General features: G+C 40.0%; 1 protein-coding gene across 2 annotated transcripts in view; it reads right to left on the bottom strand.

The window, feature by feature from the left end:
- The window catches only part of ACVR2A (activin A receptor type 2A), a 119,230-nt gene that overhangs the window by 44,450 nt on the left and 54,801 nt on the right, over window positions 1-19,979 (bottom strand). For both annotated transcript variants that reach the window (XM_038421158.2, XM_038421157.2), the window contains exons 2-4: window positions 17,612-17,819; window positions 13,703-13,812; window positions 10,208-10,362 (exon numbers count right to left, since the gene is read on the bottom strand). In XM_038421158.2, the coding sequence (XP_038277086.1) occupies window positions 10,208-10,362; window positions 13,703-13,812; window positions 17,612-17,819 (473 nt within the window). The remainder of the gene's footprint in view (window positions 1-10,207; window positions 10,363-13,702; window positions 13,813-17,611; window positions 17,820-19,979) is intronic.

Raw genomic sequence — 19,979 nt, 5'->3', positions numbered from 1 at the left:
GAGGAGCAGGTGTTGAGTGCAGTGCGTACTGGGAGTCCGCAGTGCTGGACTGTGATGTGAGAGGAATGGAATGCTGTGGATACAGACTGGAGCCAGGAGATTAAGAGTGTGATGGTGGTGTCTAGGGGGTGCATGGGAAAGAGTTTTGTGACAGCAGCTGCAGAGGAGGGCAGTTGCGGAGCTGCTCCGTTTGCAGTGCTAGTAGTGCCTGGCGCATGTCTGCTTGGCACTCCATAATGTTTTAGAGCTGCTCCGTGACTTTGTTCTGGCACCCCACGTTCTCCTGTCAGTCCCTCTTCTCACTGTTCCACTAACTCCTTCAATTATATTTTTTTTTCAGCCACGGAGTGCATCATGACATCACGCAGAAAAGTCCTCTTTAGTTTTTCGTGGTTGCTTTCTAATTCTGCATAGCCGTTCAGCTGGTGATAAAAAAGAGGGAGGCTGGGCTCCCTGGGTCATATCTGTGAAGCCAAAATGCAACATTTTACAGAAGCAGTATTGTTTGCAACACACAGACCACTGATTTAAAAATGCAGCCACTATTCACATACCTGTCACTAATTGTCCGCTTGCTTGGTGTCAGCCATGAGCCACAAGACCCCCAAAATGGTGAGTAACTGCAGGGCCAGAGGAAATCAGTGTTCCACGACCATACTGCGCACTGGGGTAGGGGGACTTACAATCATTCCTGTCCCCACATTTTCCACAGGCTGGTTCATTATGGAAGATCTCGCTGCTGAGGGTGAGCAGGGAAATCAATTAAGGGTCTTTTCCAAGACTGTGGCTTCCACCCTGGCCCTTATGCAGTTTGCCTGTATGCAGCAATGGGCCCCTGCCCGTTACAGCAGAGTGGTGCAGGAAAGTTACCCTTAATACAGCAAGAAACAAAGCAGCTCTGCCAAAGAACCTGCAGCAGCAGATTGACCAGTATCTCCAGGAGAGTTTCATGGAGATCTCTAAGGCAGATTCCCGTGAAGTGAGGGAGTCAATCAATCAACACCCTGTTCCGCCACTCAGACTAGGCATATGGTGCTTTGCGCATCATACAGACACAAGCCTGCTTTCTGCAACCCTCTTGTGCCCAACAACTCGCTTCAGCAATTCCCAGAAATCAAAGCCATTTACCGGGGCCTCTTCTCCTGTTTGTACTTTGCTAAGCTCCAACACCTGTGACTGGCTAGCCTCCACCGGAGTAGAGAAGAGCTCCTGGCTGCATGCATCTTTGACCTCTGAGTCATCCTCTGCCTCTGGGTCCCCCTTCTCCTCCACATCCTCTTCCAAGGTTTCCTCCTCCTCCTGGCTCAATCCACTTTTGACTGGCATGCAAACCACCGAAGTATCCACAGTGGCCTTTGCACTGGAGGTGGGGTCGCCACAGAGTATTGCGTCCAGCTCTTTGTAGAGCTGGCTACTTATGGGCGCAGCACCGGAGCGGTGGTTTGCCTTGGTAGGCATTCTGCAGCTCCTTCACTTTGACCCTGCACTGCAGTGTGTCCTGGTCATGGCCCCTTTCTGTCATGCATAGTGAAATCTGTCCATCGGTATCATAATTTCTCCATCTGGAGTACAGCTGGGACTGGACAGCCTCCTCTTCCCAAATGTTGATGTCCAGCAGCACAGCATTGCTCCAAGCAGGGGATCGCCTGCACGTGGAGCAGGCATAGTCACCTGGAAAGATGTGCTGAGACCACTGCACATATCACCGAGTAAACAGGAAGGGGACTTCAAAAATTCCAAAGTTATTTAAGGGATGGGGTTGACAGTTGGTCACTGGAGGGCAGGGCAGTAGAGTTCAAACTAATGACCAGAGAGGTGAGAACAGGCATTATGGAACACCTCCCGGAAACCAATTGCAGGGCTGTAATCAACCAGGGTGTCTACATTGACACTCGCACAGATACAGACAGACATCATCTTCCTCTCCAAATGCAAACAGATGGACATCATACCGAAAGGACTGAAGGTAAAAAATCCATTACAATCTACATACCACACAGACTATGCTGACAGCTTGTGCCACACACTCTCAAAGAAACTGCGGAACCACCTGATCAACATCCTCTACAGCAAACAGGGAAAGATTAAGAATGAGCTCTCAAAACTGGATACTCTCATCAAGAACCAACCTTCCACACAAACTTCCTCGTGGCTGGACTTTACAAAAATTAGACAAGCCATTTACAACACACACTTTGCTTCTCTACAAAAGAAAAAGGACACTAAGCTATCTAAACTACTATATGCCACAAGGGGCCACAACAATGGTTCCCGTAACCCACCCAGCAATATTGTTAATCTATCCAACTATACTCTTAGCCCAGCAGAAGAATCTGTCCTATCTCGGGGCCTCTCCTTTTGCCCCTCCACCCCCACGAACATGATACAGTTCTGTGGTGACCTAGAATCCTATTTTCGACGTCTCAGACTCAAGGAATATTTCCAACACACCTCTGACCAACATATTAACCCACAGAGACCTTCCTGCCAACACTACAAAAAGAAGGATTCTGGGTGGACTCCTCCTGAAGGTCGAAACAGCAGCCTGGATTTCTACATAGACTGCTTCCGCCGACGTGCACGAGCTGAAATTGTGGAAAAGCAGCATCGCTTACCCCATAACCTCAGCCATGCAGAACACAGTGCCATCCACAGCCTCAGAAACAACTCTGACATCATAATCAAGAAGGCTGACAAAGGAGGTGCTGTCGTCATCATGAATAGGTCGGAGTATGAACAAGAGGCTACTAGGCAGCTCTCCAACACCACTTTCTACAAGCCATTACCCTCTGATCCCACTGAGAGTTACCAAAAGAAACTACAGCATTTGCTCAAGAAACTCCCTGAAAAAGCACAAGAACAAATCCGCACAGACACACCCCTGGAGCCCCGACCTGGGGTATTCTATCTGCTACCCAAGATCCATAAACCTGGAAATCCTGGACGCCCCATCATCTCAGGCATTGGCACCCTGACAGCAGGATTGTCTGGCTATGTAGACTCCCTCCTCAGGCCCTTCGTTACCAGCACTCCCAGCTATCTTCGAGACACCACCGATTTCCTGAGGAAACTACAGTCCATTGGTGATCTTCCTAAAAACACCATCCTAGCCACTATGGATGTAGAAGCCCTCTACACCAACATTCCACACAAAGATGGACTACAAGCCGTCAGGAACAGTATCCCCGATACTGTCACGGCTAACCTGGTGGCAGAACTTTGTGACTTTGTCCTGACCCATAACTATTTCACATTTGGTGACAATGTATACCTTCAAATCAGCGGCACTGCGATGGGTACCCGCATGGCCCCACAGTATGCCAACATTTTTATGGCTGACTTAGAACAACGCTTCCTCAGCTCTCGTCCCCTAATGCCCCTACTCTACTTGCGCTACATTGATGACATCTTCATCATCTGGACCCATGGAAAAGAAGCTCTTGAGGAATTCCACCATGATTTCAACAATTTCCATCCCACCATCAACCTCAGCCTGGACCAGTCCACACAAGAGATCCACTTCCTGGACACTACGGTGCTAATAAGCGATGGTCACATAAACACCACCCTATATCGGAAACCTACTGACCGCTATTCCTACCTACATGCCTCTAGCTTTCATCCAGATCATACCACTCGATCCATTGTCTACAGCCAAGCGCTACGATATAACCGCATTTGCTCCAACCCCTCAGACAGAGACAAACACCTACAAGATCTCTATCATGCATTCCTACCACTACAATACCCACCTGCTGAAGTGAAGAAACAGATTGACAGAGCCAGAAGAGTACCCAGAAGTCACCTACTACAGGACAGGCCCAACAAAGAAAACAACAGAACGCCACTAGCCATCACCTTCAGCCCCCAACTAAAACCTCTCCAATGCATCATCAAGGATCTACAACCTATCCTGAAGGACGACCCATCACTCTCACAGATCTTGGGAGACAGACCAGTCCTTGCTTACAGACAGCCCCCCAATCTGAAGCAAATACTCACCAGCAACCACACACCACACAACAGAACCACTAACCCAGGAACCTATCCTTGCAACAAAGCCCGTTGCCAACTCTGTCCACATATCTATTCAGGGGATACCATCATAGGGCCTAATCTCATCAGCCACACTATCAGAGGCTCGTTCACCTGCGCATCTACCAATGGGATATATGCCATCATGTGCCAGCAATGCCCCTCTGCCATGTACATTGGCCAAACTGGACAGTCTCTACGTAAAAGAATGAATGGACACAAATCAGACGTCAAGAATTATAACATTCAAAAACCAGTTGGAGAACACTTCAATCTCTCTGGTCACTCGATCACAGACCTAAGAGTGGCTATACTTCAACAAAAAAGCTTCAAAAACAGACTCCAACGAGAGACTGCTGAATTGGAATTAATTTGCAAACTGGATACAATTAACTTAGGCTTGACTAGAGACTGGGAATGGATGAGTCATTACACAAAGTAAAACTATTTCCCCATGGTATTTCTCCCTCCCACCCCACCCCCCACTGTTCCTCTGATATTCTTGTTAACTGCTGGAATTAGCCTACCTTGCTTGTCACCATGAAAGGTTTTCCTCCTCCCCCGCTGCTGGTGATGGCTTATCTTAAGTGATCACTCTCCTTACAGTGTGAATGATAAACCCATTGTTTCATGTTCTCTGTGTGTGTGTGTGTGTGTGTGTGTGTGTGTGTGTGTGTGTGTGTGTGTGTGTGTGTGTGTGTGTGTGTGTGTGTGTGTGTGTGTGTGTGTGTGTGTGTGTGTGTGTGTGTGTGTGTGTGTGTATATATATATATATAAATAAAAATCTCTCCTTTGTTTTTTCCACCAAATGCATCCGATGAAGTGAGCTGTAGCTCATGAAAGCTTATGCTCTAATAAATTTGCTCGTCTCTAAGGTGCCACAAAGTACTCCTTTTCTTTTTGCGAATACAGACTAACACGGCTGCTACTCTGAAACCTACATTGACACTGCAGCGCTGTAGCCCTAGCGCAGAGAGCTGTACGCCTCCCATTGGGGTAGGGTGTTTTGTTTGTTTGTTTTTAAGCCCTGCAACTGTACAATTTCTGCGCATTAAGTGGCTTGGCAAGGTGTACACCTGGGGAAAGCTGGTTTACTGTGCAGAAACTTGCCAGTATAGACAAGGCCTAAGTTTCTCTACATAAACAATTAGTTTGTGGCAAACAGGGTTGTTAATCTACCCCTCATTAGATTGCCACATACCAACTGTGTATGTGGACCCTGCTCATGTCCATTAAACCTGTTAAAGAGCTTTGATTCAATCCCGATTCAAAGAGGTCTAGATCAAAGAGCATTAACAAATAGTTAATGAGCATCAGAGTCCACATGGACAGTTAGTCTCTGGCAGGCTCATACCCCAGGTTACTGTGAACTAAATGTGCATGTAGACAAGCCCCCAGGTCTTGTCTAATAATTTAGACTAAGTCCTTCAACAAAAATACAAAGAACAGTAATAAATATACACTTTTTAAGTTAGAGAATCTTACTGTACAAACTTTAAGGGGAATTCACCTCTTAACTACTTCCTTCCTGTAGTCAGAAATCCCTCCCTATTACTCTGACTTGTCACTACTGCATATGGGTGCAGTTATCCAAGGATCTTGACTCTTTTAACTCTTAAATGACTAGATTTTAAGATGATGTCCTCTGACAAAGTTAAAAGTAAAGCAATAAACCCTATGCTCCAAGACAGGAGGTTCTTATTCTGGACAAACTATAAAAAAATTCCAGTGTTTACTTTCTTGAACTACTGTAAAGGTATGAAATTGTCCTAGTTAAAAAGTCTGGATTAGTACAAATGAACGGAGAAACTTGTTTTACATTATTGCAGAAAGTTTAATTTTTGACATTTTATTCAGCTGTAAAATGTTCAGATCTATTAGATAAGATACTAGTCACACCACAGACAACTGGTATTATTTGACATCCTTGACAGTCTCAACTGAATGAGTATGGAGATTGAACTATTTGGTTATCTATAGAGGTGATTCTCCCCAGAACAGAGCGATTAGCAGGGTAGTGGAAAGAAGCTTGGATAACTGCCATTTTTTCTACACCTTGTTCTGTGGATAGAGGACTTCACTCTCCAAAGCTATACCTCTGGCAATTTTCACCAGCACTAAACACACTAAAAATGAAGCTTTTTACATGAACAATTTTTAAACTCACACCTCATCTAAAGTGTCAAATGAAATTCCTGTTCAATGTGATCAAGCACTTGTATAAATATACATTTGCAGTATGACAACTGTCAATTTGAAGAGGGGAAAAGAAAAAGAAAGAAAACCCTCACCACGACACCACACCAGGCCTTTCTAGCTTTTGTTTTTACAAAAATTTAGCAAAAGCTACATTCTTGTGGTATTTAAATAATTTTAAAGGCACAGCAGTTACAAAAATCAGAAAATTAAAAACTAAAAAAGCTTTAATGTGATCATACTGCAGACACACATTATGGTATGAAGTTAACAGCATAAACAATACACCCAGATGATGAAATATTAAACAGTTTGTATATGGGGATCTCTCCATGAATAAATTACATTTTAGTCCCACATAAAACTAAGAAATGGAAAGAGTTAGAGGCTCAAACATGGGCAAGAAGTGCCCTTCCCTCCCCGCAAAGATACTAATACCAATAAAAGGTAAAAACCGAAGGCAAAAGGTAAAAGCTTTAACCCATTTCCACAATTAAACCCCTGAATCAAAGGTTGTACTAAGTTCCTAATTTTAACTGAAGTGAGATTTGTCTGGCACTGTTATGGTGCCAATCAAGTTGTAGATAGCTAAGGTAAATTACAAATGAACATACAGTATATTTATTTCAGTAGGTAAGAGCATGCCTACTTTGACAAGAGGCTTACAATGACAAATCCAGTTTCCCAATTTACCACATGTGCACAGCAGCAGCAAAGACAAAACAAAATAACTGTTAAACCTGAGTTAAAGTTCAGAATTTAAGTATTGCTAACATTACGGAGAAAAAGCTCAATCTCAGCCATTACAATTTTCTTCTAACTGTTGGTTACATTTCTACTATATTTATATACACCTTTTGGAAACAGAGTTAAGGTCACTGACACAACCTTAATTCTAGCCACCTCCACCCCCCCCCCCCCCCAAAGTTCATTGACATGGTCATACCAAGACAGACATCTACCAACCCGAGTGACAAAAATACCTGGGCTGTCAGCGTTCTCCAAAAGCATGCCAATTAAAAACCAAACTGTCAGGTATTGTTTATTGTGAAACAAAGTTGTAATGTTTTTTTAAAATATTGTTTGCCGTCTTTTTCTGTTTCTCGTCCTTTTCTTTCTTATCGCTTACGTCTTCCTAAATTGTTTTCTGTGTTTGTTCCCTTTTTCACTTTCCAATCCTTTAGTTACTTCTCTTTTTCCCTATACTGTGTTTCCCATCTCTTCCTATAGTTTCACCCGCCTTTTCCCACTTCTTCACCCTTTATCCCCAATTTTGTACGTCTTTGTTCTTCCAGGTTCAGACAGACTGGAAGTGGTAAGAAATACAACATTCCGATAAATTCTATTTTCATGAGATTTCCATCTAAATTTTGCATACAAAAGTGCACAGGCACTTTAGATAAGAAACTGGAGTGTTGGTTGCTTATCTAAATCATACACCAATCCCTAATGTCATTATTGAGCACTGACAGGTTGTTCAAGCAATATCAATTTGAAACATTTAAGTTTTAGATGCAAATAGCCACTGTATCTGGAACTGCTGTGTCCAGTGCTGTACAAAACAGAAAATCCATGACACAAAGTTGTACTCTCATTGAGAGCTTGAGCTATAACTTTCATCGGGGCTTACTTATTAATTACCGTAGACTCACTTCTCTTGGGCATTGTAGAAGAAAAAAGTGTGTCTTTAGGGAGGATGTAACTGAAGAGAAGGATTTGGCTTGGTAGATTTAGAAAGGGAGCAAGTGTTTAAATGTTATGGTATGCATCTTTTTGCCTTGGTAATTTTTGCAGAGACCAAAATTTAAAAAAATCCAACAGGTACTCTATTTACAAAGTCAATGTACCCTGAAGAGGCAAATTAAATTGACGCATTCTCATTTTGTTGAAAGCTTCACTTTACTCTTCAAAACATTTCACGGAGGACTCTTATCAAATTATCTAGACATCATGCATAAAGAGAACATGACATTGTGTACAAATATCCATTATATCTAATTATTTTCTTGAAATCATTTTGAGAATGATCATTAAGTGCATTATCAGTTCTGGCCTTGATCCTATGTTGAGATCTGCTAAGAGTGGACCTTTAAACTTGTGTGGAGTCCATTGAGGACAATGAGATTCTGTGTGGGTGGAAGGATACATGCTAGCAGTTACCAATGATGCCTGCCCAAGTATCAGTAGGTATTATCCTGAGCTGTTGGCAATACTCTTTCTGAAGTATGAAAATGACTATTCTTGTTTTAGAATTAGAAGTTGCCCCCCCTAAATCAATTTGACAAATACTGATTTCCACCCCCCCCGGTCTATTAATAAGGAACCAAACCAACAGATCTCATTGTGTGTGTGAGAACCACTAACATCTATAGAAATATGCAGAAGTTGCAATTCTAGTACTGTTGAAAGTGGTATCAGCAGAGAACAAGTATATGTAAAGTTTTGATTAGGTCTGACCAAAAAGTAGTGCGTTTTACAATTAGATTAACCAATGTTACCCGTGAAGCAATGTATTCTAGCTCAGGGGTTCTCAAACTTAATTGCTCTGTGACCCCCTTCTGTGCAACAGAAATACAATACAGGGAGACCAAAGCTTGAGCTCACCCAAGCCCCAATGCCCCAGGGGGTGGGGGGGCACTGAAGCCCAGGGGCTTCAGCTCCAGGCAGGGGGGCTGTAACCTGAGCCCCGCCACCCAGGGCTGAAACTCCTGGGTTTTGGCTTCAGCCCTGAGGTGTGGGGCTTTGGCACTGGCTTCAGCCCCAGGAAGTCTAATGCCAGCCCTGGCGACCCCATTAAAATAGGATCGCAACCCACTTTGGGGTCCCGACCCACAAGTTGAGAACCACTATTCTAGCAGATAGGGTGTTGCACTGGGAGTCAGAAGACACAGATTCTATTCCCAGCTCTGCAAAGCAATCCAATATTTGATCTTGGGCAAGTCATTTCACCTCTCTGTCACTCTGTCCAGTCTTTTGAGATGTAAGCTCTCTGGGAGAGACGGTCTTACTGTTTTTATAATACCCAATGAGGTGCTGATCTCAGGTGGCACCTTTGTGACCAGAATATATTACTTACACACACACAAAATTAAAATAGAGTAATATTAACAGTAACTTACTTTATAATAGTACCTGATTGGCATTCTAGGTATTAGGGCCCCATCATGCTAGGATTATACACAGGTTTTTTTTTTTGTTGTTTGTTTTTTTTTTTTTTAAACAAAAGCTAGCCTCCTTCTCTGAATAACTTACAGTCCAAGATCACGTTCCTCAAACACTTTCCATTTAAAGCATATATGGAAGTGTTTACAGGATCTGGAACTAATTTAAAACAAGACACAAAATGCTTGTTTAACAAAAAGGAGAGAAAATGGGAGGAAGGTCAATCAAGTCGTGCAGTAGTCAAGCTAACTAGTACACAATCCAATGACAGCACTTCAATTATTTACTGCTGTCTAAGCCAATCTTCATTTTTTTTCATAACCTCTGCTTTGCTAGTTACCAGTTTTTATCCTCCTTTTTTACTTTTAAACCACATGCAGACACACATCCCATCCCACCCCACCCCATCCCACCGAGTAGATCATGAGCACCTTATTCCCTCTGATGAGTAGTCCAATCACATAAAGGCAACAATTTGAACATGACTTCCTACAATTTTCCCATAATATTGAGTCTTTACTGTTTAAAATAGATATATGGACATGTTTACTTAATTTGTTTTTTAAGGCATACTCTGGTTTTTAAAAATGTTAAAAGGTGAACTGAATCTCGACTAGGTTCTGATAATTTTAGATCCTAACCTACCAGTACTTTATTTTGATAAGTTTCCTTATGTAAGGAAAACCAAGCACCTGCTTTGGTATGCAAAGGAAGTTCGATTTCAGTCATCACTTAAAAACATCCTCTCTTTCTCCCTCACACTGTTTTAGAATCACTATCTTTAAAACATTAAGATTACAATATAGCAACTTACTTGTGTTGGTACAAGTACTGGAGGATATGCTAGTTTATGATGTCTGTACATCCAAAATGAAAACAATACGATCACCGCAATTCCCATTATAGGCACCAACGAGTAAAGCAGGGTATTGAACAAGGGTGGTTTAGGTGTAACAGGATTGGAAGTGGCTGAAGAACAAAAGTTACAATTAATCTTCTGTGATAACAGATTTTAACAAGTGCATCCAATGTCTAAACTTGATTATTAAGTTCTAAAAGAAAAGAACACATTCATTAAGTAGCAGAATACAGTGGCGGAACCTAATTTAACGTAACAGAGTTTAATAGCCAGATACAGATTTTAAAGATTTATCAGAGATTTTCAAAAGCATGTAAATTCAAGTTCAATTGAAAGGACTTATGTTCCTAAATTCCTTGGTTGCTTTTGAAAAATCTTCCTCTTATCTATTATAAACTGTTTAATATTCATGCAATTCCTAAAATAAATCCTCAAAACTGTCATTCCAAGAAAAATGAATTCACACAGCGGATGCTCAAACTTTGGGAACTATATCACAAGGCACCATTTTACCAGAGTTTATTCAAATCACCAATTTTAAATCACGATATAAATCAACAAATAGGAAATCTTAATTTACATCTATTGTAATCTTTTGCATTTGTACTTTTTAGTTATTTTCCAAAAGAAAAGTGGATGCTCATTAGTTACTAACCATTAAATAACACATTGACTTGAATTAAATAAATTCTTTATACTGTGATGCTTCACTTTGCTAAATCAGGAAGTTACATTATATCTATATACATTTATTTAAGCAATTATATAGCTTAAGATGCATGCGTTCAGATTCTTATTTTTTCCTTTTTTTAAAACCTTAAATAAAATAAGTTAGTCACCTTTTTCTATCAAATGATTAATTGACTTGTGATTTGTTTCCAATTTCCATGCAAATGCAAAAAACAGCATTTAAAAAAAATTAAATAAAAACTATCTTAAATATGCTGGATGTTTAAGAAAAAAGTTTAACATGTTTTGCATTTAAAAGCCAACTACTTTATTATACAAAGGAATTATCATCTGTAATAAGTTAATTGAACTGACTTTTTCTGGTCACTGAAAGCTTGTATACCCTAGCACTTCCTTTGGTGTAATTTAAGTAACTAAGGAGTGTGGAAAAGCATGTGACCTCCACAAGTTCAATGGTTTGACTTTCTTAAAACTTACTCAGCAAAACATGCACTGTTTAATATTTTATTATTTAATTTGCATTATCTTTTTACAAAAGTATTTATTGATTTTGCTTTTCCATACAAACATCACACTACAGGAACAAAAAAAATTATAAATGTATAATTACCTTCTGTAACATGCAGCATAGTGTTAACATGCATTTGCAAAAACCCATTTAATCAACCTTAAACTATAAAACTGAGGAAATACTTTCAAACTCATGGGGAAGACAATGCAGACTAGACAGGGTCAGGCAGCATGGAAGCAGAGACAAAAAGGCAAGGAAGGAGGGCTGTTGGGCATTCAGATGTTCCCTAGTTAAATGTTCAGATGTTCCCTAGTTAAATGTTTCTTTTAATAGAGCAAACATTTTCTCAGATTCACGTCACTGATCCGGGTGACAGAAAGTGACCCTTTCTTTGTCTGGTAGGTCTGAATACCATTGTCCTACTGAGCACATTCATTCACTTTTCCACCTCTGTAAAATCATTTGCTTTGTAATCATGACTTCTCTCAAGTACATGAATGCTGTGCCAATGAGACCAAAATTTGCAGCAAAATATTCTAATGTGCAGTTCTCAAACTATGTTTGATTGCTAAATCTGAAAATAATTTTAATTCTAATGTCAACTTACTTCTATAGAAAGGGGACATTCCCATAGCCTGCGCAGAAATGCACCCCATTTACCATAGTGCCAGCATGTATCCAAAAGGGAAAAATAATCTTCTGTAGTCTTTGCCATACTCAATTCATTCTAAATAATTTTTTTCTTGAATTAAACAAGCGTAAATCTACAGAAGCACATTTTGCATTGTGTAGTAAAATGGACCACTGTAATTCCTTTAAACGATGATCTAGTTCTTTATTCCAGGATTTACTAGTAACTTCAAGATGAAGTCTTCTGTTTTCAAAAAGGCATACATGGATGACATGGGTCTGGGGAGTTTGTAGAGTATCTCTACTATATTTTGTACTTGCGGGGCAGGGGGACAGTGCAGTGAGTCGCTAGTGTCAGTACCAAAGTGATAGCTCAATTAATTTTTTGGCTGTATATCCTGCTCTATTGCTGTGGTCAGGAGGTCATACTGTTTTAGGACCTGGAATGGAACTAACCCCCCTTCCCATCCCACAAAAGAAACCACACATCCCAACCACCAAGTGAGGAATAATTTAAATGAATAGATATTAAGTTAAAAGACTAAACTTGGTTGTCATAATTTCTGACTTAATTTGAAATATCTAAAAGCAAAAAATGTAAATAAATGTTTTTAAAATAATTATTTATCCACCCACTCACTCTACAGATAACCCATAAAGCAGCACTAGTGTTCACGTAGATGAAAACAGATCTCACCCTTTTAATGGATGCTTTTGCAGGGTGTGTGTGGTGGGGTGGTGGAGGTGCAGGAGACTTGTACATAAATTTTAAAAAAACAACATTTTACCATACTTTTCAAATTGATATAGTTGTTAGGGAGACCTAGTAATGTTTAACATGTTAGGTGCCTTAGTTGGAAGGAATGGAAAAATAGCCTGGCAAAGTTTTGAAGTTATTACTTAAAAACATCATGCACTGGTTTTTTTTGTTCGTTTGTGGCTAAACAGATTTCCAGACAGTTTTCTTAGTAGCCTTTTGTGTGTTCTTTTCAGCAGACTTCCAGATTTAAAAAAAAATAAAAATAAAAAAAATTACAAGTGTGCCCAGCAATGACAATGAGTGCATTTAATAAGCTACAACATTAAACAGACCAAAGAAGGTAAATACCTACTCCAGGGTATGTACCTGTAAGGCAGTACTTGCACAGGGTGGGTGTGCTATGGCATCATGGCCAGTTCAAACACAAGCAGTTACATTTACTTACACCCAAGATGAAATTTAAAATAATGGATTTTTTGTTTAGATTTTCAAAAAAAAAAAAAATATGAATTAGCCTTTCTGATCAGGTTTTTCTGAACAGGTTGCCAATGACAGATCCCCTACTAGCTTAGAATAGCTTTATCAATTTGAATGTTTTGTTTCAAAACATGGACCTTTCATTTCAAGCTGAATAAAGTTAAGTTAATTACCCAGATCAAAATGATTTAAAAACTTATACAACCAACTCTGAACCACTATAGTTACCAAAAAAAACCTCTTCCACATGTATGTTTGGAAAAGGGGAAACAGAAGCTATACAGAATGTTTTGGAAAAAAGTCTTCTCTCCTAAACATATAGAGAAACTGTATTCTGAACAATACTGCAAAACCATTTCTTTAGAATGTTAAACCAACTTACGCTGTGTTACTTCCATCTCTGGAAAATAGAAAAAACGTTCATTACACATGTTGCCTTCACAGCAACAGAAGAACACATCAGGGCTGTCTTTCTTTTCTATACAATCAGTCCTGTAAGAGAGCACCAGAAAAGTCATTTTTGTTCATTTAAAACTGACTTCCTTTGTACAAGAGCAAATAATTGCATAATTAGATACAAATTTAACCTTGGAAATTAACTTTTGAAAATTGTGATCCACCAGACTAAGATGGCGTTCTCAATTTAGCATGGTATTCTGATGAGAAAATATATTTCAATACAGGTCTACTTCCATTTGCAGAAATATAGCATTGATGAACTTTGATGACAGACATATTCTTCCTAACCTTGCAAGTTGCAAACATGCTAGCATCCCAAGAAAGCCACCAGCAAGTTGGGTTTCAAAAATTCCTCTTGCAAGGGGAGGGAATGGTTTAGGGGGAGGTTTTAACAATTTATAAACCCAATTTAAATGTGGCATAATAAATAAAATGGAGTACTTTGAATGACTTGAGTTTATCCATGAAATCCTCAGTGCGAGGCTTATGGGGGAAACACTCTTTAAAAGGAAAAATACAGGCAATTTCTGTGTAGCCAAACATTAACTTTGCCCAGAGCCAGAGCTTATTGCAGTAACAATCTACACTATGACACATCAAAAGACGTGCCATAAATTGGTGAGGAAAAACCACCAAAAAAACCCCTAAGAACTCAGGAGAGAGAAGGTAAGACAACGGAAGTGTTCTCTATACCAGAGAACAAAAAATAGTGAAGAATTCTAGAAAGAGTTTGAATCTGTCGGAGAAATCGGTGAAGGCTGCTGTTTTATATACAAATATAAGATTTGCTTATTATAATTGCAATTTACTGTTTCTGCCATAATGCAGTCATTGCTTGATATTCTTTGACTGGCACTATTTGGCGTTTGGTATACCATAAGCTTAAAAGTTTAATGAACTTAAATAGTCCTTCACCAACTAATAAAGTTATATACAACAGATATTTTAATGTTTCAATTAGAACACTGTATTCAGAAATCTTGTATTCTGATAATAAATACAAGTGATGTCCTGGCACAAAGACAAAAAAGAATTATTTGTTTACTGAAATGCAGTAGATAATATTGATCTATTACCATAAGCAACAGTTATTTAACAACCGGAGTGAAGTTTTCTAATATTTATAAATTTGTTCGCTAAATGCTGTGTATAGTATGCTACAAAGAAAAAAGATTAGCATTCTCTCCTACTTCTTCATCCTTTTTTCTGGTTTCAGAGTAGCAGCCGTGTTAGTCTGTATTCGCAAAAAGAAAAGGAGTACTTGTGGCACCTTAGAGACTAACAAATTTATTAGAGCATAAAGCTTTCGTGAGCTACAGCTCATGAAATGCATCCGATGAAGTGAGCTGTAGCTCACGAAAGCTTATGCTCTAATAAATTTGTTAGTCTCTAAGGTGCCACAAGTACTCCTTTTCTTTTTGCGGATCCTTTTTTCTGTGTTTATTATATTTAAAGACACTTCCTTAGTTCCCGTTATTTCTCTAGAAAATTTAGGGCTTATCAACATCTGTGGAATTGCACCAGTTAACTTAGGGCTCGTCTACACTTGAAAGTTAGTTTGGATCAAGGTAAAGTGTGAATTTGCAGTGCAACAGCTATTCCTGAATAACTCCATGTTTAGACAAGCCCTTAAGATTGACTCATTTGTTGAAAAAAGACTAACCGGTACAAAAACCATAAACATTCACATGGGGTAATTTAAACCTGTCCTAAAAGAAAAAGCCACTCTTACACTGAGAGGAGATTATCCACCTGGGGATGTACCAGTTTAACTATGCTAGTGCAATTTTGTTTACTCACACAAAGTCTTACTCCTCCTCCTTTTCAACTTTTCACTGCTCCCACACCCTTGGACTTCTCCTTCCAAAAATTTTTTTCATCTTCATAGGAAGCTTTGAGTGAGGCAGTTCCAAGCACTCTTGAAAATTTCTAGCTCTGCTCTCATTTGTAATTAGTGCCAAAATTCTCATGGATTTCCAGTGAGTATTAGGCCAACAATAAGCACTGTAGAAAATCGCTCCTTAAAGTTTTAAAATTTGATAGTAATAACATTAAATCTCAAGTTGTAAACCTACCCCTCCCTCACCCGCGGAAAAGGAACATAGTCTAACTACCTTCCCACAATGGTTGAAATACATTTCTACAATACTGTACATAGCAGTTAAGAAGATTTCATAAAAACTGCCTTTTTCTCTTCAGCACAGCATTACTTCAGTCAGAGCAGGGAAACTACTCTATAGATGCTTTGCTACCTCTTGAGGAACTCGCAAATCAGAATTACAACTTTTCCTTAAACTGCATTTTACTGACAAACTTAAAGCTATAAAACCTCTTTATGAGGTAAAGAGGACTATAATGAATATCACTTTCCTCCACTGATACAAAGAAAGTTGAACTTTTTTTTTTTTTTTTTTTTTTTTTTACTTAAAGATATGAAGATTTGTAAGATTTTTTTTTTTTATTAAAGGTTTTGTTCAAGCTTTTTGGAAACATTTTAGTAATGCGAATACAATACTATAAATTTAATGCATTCTTTTCTTCCTTCTCCTCCCTCTCCCAATGTTGGTATAAAGACAAATTTTGTAGTTTCAAAAGAATTCTTCAGAGTACCATATAGCGATCAATTAGACTGTTGTAATATTTAGCATTTGGCCTAGGACCCAACCAATGCCTACTTATTTCCCAATACAACTCTGTTGTGTGTGTTATTGCTTATACATATCTGTGATTAGCAATCAGTTTCACAAAATAGGCCAGGATTTCAGAAATTATGAACACACTGAAGCTGCCACCGGCCTCAGTGGGAGCTTCTAGGTGCTCAGAAATTTTGACAAATCAAGTAATATATTGACATGTCTGAATAATGGTTTAGGGTCCAGTGAGAGCTGGACTTCTAAGTAAATGCTTTTAAAATTCTATCCCAGGAGTATAACTTAGGCACTAGTTTGAATACTTTACTTTAAATCATTCAATAATAAGCAGCACTTTTAAAATAAACTTAAAGGGACTAGAAGGGAAAATTTAAAAAAATATGAATGCTTAAAAGTTTGTCCCTTCAATGGAAGATGAAAGTATTCAGCCTCTCTGAAAATATGTCCAACTATAGTACAAGCTGTGTTATCCGGCACTTTACCAACTGGAAAGCTCTATAAACCAGTATTTCTGATCTTCATTGAAAAGTCTGGTTTATAGACCGGTTGGTGTGGGGCCAACAGGCTCTCTGCCTGGCTCCCCGGAAGCAGTGACATGTCCCTGCTGCTCCTAGGTGAAAGAACGGCCACAAGGGGTTCAGTGTGGGAGGGGGTGCAGGACATGTGCTCTGGAAGGGCATCTGAGTGCAGAAGGGGACTCTCAGCAGGTGCACAGGAGAGGGTGGGGGGTGCCAGATTTGGGTGGCGCTCACTTCAGGTGGCTCCCTGCAAGCAGTGACCAGTCCCTGCTGCTTCTAGGCAGACGCATGGCTAGGAGGCTGCTTGTGCTGCCCTGGGGGTAGAGGTGTGGCTAGGTAGAAATTCCCGGAACCAGTGCTCAGGCCATGAGTGGGGGCAGCACAGAGCCATCTAGTTGCGCCTCTTAGTTAAACAGGAATTTAAACAACAACAAACAACAAACAACAAACAAACTTACTGGCACCCTCTATTTTTCCAACATGCCAGATAAAGTATTTAACTACAGTAAAAGCTTTGTTAACAAATTTAAGTGGGAACTGTAGGCACCTAAAATCCAAAAATTCTGTCTTATAATATAGTGAACAACATTTTCTCCTAACTAGCCACTTTTTTGGTAAATGTAGTTTAAAGCATTATACATAAGATAGTTAAAATTTTCTCACCTATCATAACAGTTGATATCATCCAGCCAACAACCTTGTTTCACAATATCAATTGATCCAGAAATATTCTTCCATGTAGCGAAGCAGTGTCGTCTTTTATCTTTATCACCATAACAAGGTTCAATGCCACTGCGATTTGTTTTATCCTTTTCCCAGTTAGCATTATAGTAGATGCATTCCTGTGTTTCCGATCTGCCTAGTATGGCACCTATTTGGAATTAAAAATAATTTAATGTTAAACCACTGGATTCTGAAGGCTGAAGCACATTTGAACATTAAAAATCAGACTCCATATAAGCTCCTTATATTGATTCTATTATTAATATTCAAGTTCTTTTCTCATTAATTGTTTTTATATTTAAAGTTAGCATGCATTCTAAATAGGTGCTGAAACAAAACAATAGCTTAAATAAATAGTGTTCTGTTAAATTTCATTATATAGCCTGAACGCATAGCTTGTCAAGATTTGTAGAAAGGCAGGAAAATATTTCTTACCAAATACGGGACAAATTTTGGCACAGCTTTTCATTACATGGCTGTAACCAAAGATTTTATTGGCTAAAGGACAGAGCTTAATCAGTAAGTATTAGTCAAATAATGGGGGTCTTAAATTCCAAAGCACTGACCACTAAATGCAGACAGACCGACACTTCACAACGAGCACCCTTTACATCATTCTGCTCTGTCAAGGGAGGGATTAAAGAAGAGGTGGGCAAACTATGACCCTCCTGCCCAGCCCCTGAGCTCCTGGCCCAGAAAGCTAGTCCCTGGCCCCTCCAATATTGTTCCCGCTCCCCCACAGCCTCAGCGCACCAAGCCGCCGGTGCAAAGCTCTGGGTGGCCGGGCGGCGCAGTTGCAAAACCGCAGCCTGACCTGGTGCTCTAAGCAGTGCGGTAAGGGGGCAGGGGGTAAGTGGATAGGGGACGGGGCGGTCAGAGGGTGGGGAACAGGGGGGTGTCAGGGGACAGAGAGAAGGGGTGGTTGGATAGGGCAGGGGTTCCAGGGGGCAAGTCAGGAATGGGGTGGGTTGGATCGGGTGGCAGGGGGCAGTCAGGGGTGGGAGGTCCAGGGGTGGTCGGGAGCAGGATGGTGGTGGTGGGGTAGGAGTCCCGGGAGGGGGGTGTCAGGGGGCGAGAAGGGGGGGTCAGATAGGAGACAGGGGCCGGGCCAGGCCTGGCTGTTTGAGGAGAGACACAGCCTACCCTAACCGGCCCCCCATACGATTTCAGAAACCTGATGTGGCCCTCAGACCAAAAAGTTTGCCCGCCCCTAATTAAAGTATAGGTACTGTAGGCCTTTGTCTAAGACCACCCCCTCCATCTCCTAGGGTCATGTGATTACTTCATTAGCTCAGCTCTTTAAAAAAGTTTAACCCTTGTAGTTGCGAAGAAAAGCTTGAAAAAATAACCCAACTAATGGCATAGAGTTCACCTACATCTGAGCTTAGAGGTACACTTCCTAGCTCACGTAGATGTCCCCCTGCTAGTTCTGCTCCAGCAAGAACACTAAAAATAGCAGTATAGCCATGGTAGCACAGGCAGCAGCTCAGGCTAGTTGTCTAAGTATGTACCCAGGGGTTCCAGGCTGATGTTTAACTAAGTTATCAAGATACTGTTAAACTCTTAGACAGGAACCTCGCATGGTTTGAATGTGGGTAGGATTCCCATCTCTTTGTCCATCTACAGGAAATTAAATACTAGAAATGGGTGGCAAAGGGTTGGCTTTAGGGGCAAATTCAAATGAGATATTTAGGAAATAATTTTCAATGTGACCCAGACAAAACTAAAGTTTCCAGAGGTCAAACTTCCTGATATCTTAAAAAACTCCAATCAACAGTTTCACTCCAGATGTGAAGCTATGCTTGCCTCTTATGAATCAAAAGGTACTATTCTCCATATGTGGTTAACCTTGTTCCTTCAAAATAATGTCTTGTTATATTGTAAACCTCAAAAAAAAAAAAAAGGTGAAATGCTTATACATAAAATCAAAGAATGCATGACTAGGTCTTCTAAGTTTATAGGAACTACAAAGGATTTTTTTGGTTTCCTTTCCAAATGATTGTCACACTCCAGAAATGTAGATTACATAGCACAAGGGGGAAAGACCATTTAAAGCTGGTCTATGCTAATCATTTACAAGACTGCATGCATGTGTTCAGTACCTGCCTGAAACATCTGTGGTAGTTACCCTTATGTAAATAGTCAACAATTCATATTTGAATTAATTTGCCCAGAACCACAATCTACTGATTGGTTGAGATCTGAGAAATACTGTCCAAGATAGAAACAGAACTGAAAAGAATGTAAGAGATAAATTAATAAGCTAGGGCTTTCTGGACTCAAAAAAAGGTTATCCTAATTGTATTAC

This window comes from Dermochelys coriacea, chromosome 11, assembly GCF_009764565.3.
Source record: "Dermochelys coriacea isolate rDerCor1 chromosome 11, rDerCor1.pri.v4, whole genome shotgun sequence".
NCBI classification, from domain to species: domain Eukaryota; kingdom Metazoa; phylum Chordata; order Testudines; family Dermochelyidae; genus Dermochelys; species Dermochelys coriacea.
The sequence above is the reverse complement of the archived record's forward strand: the minus strand, read 5'-3'. Positions and strand labels throughout refer to the sequence as shown.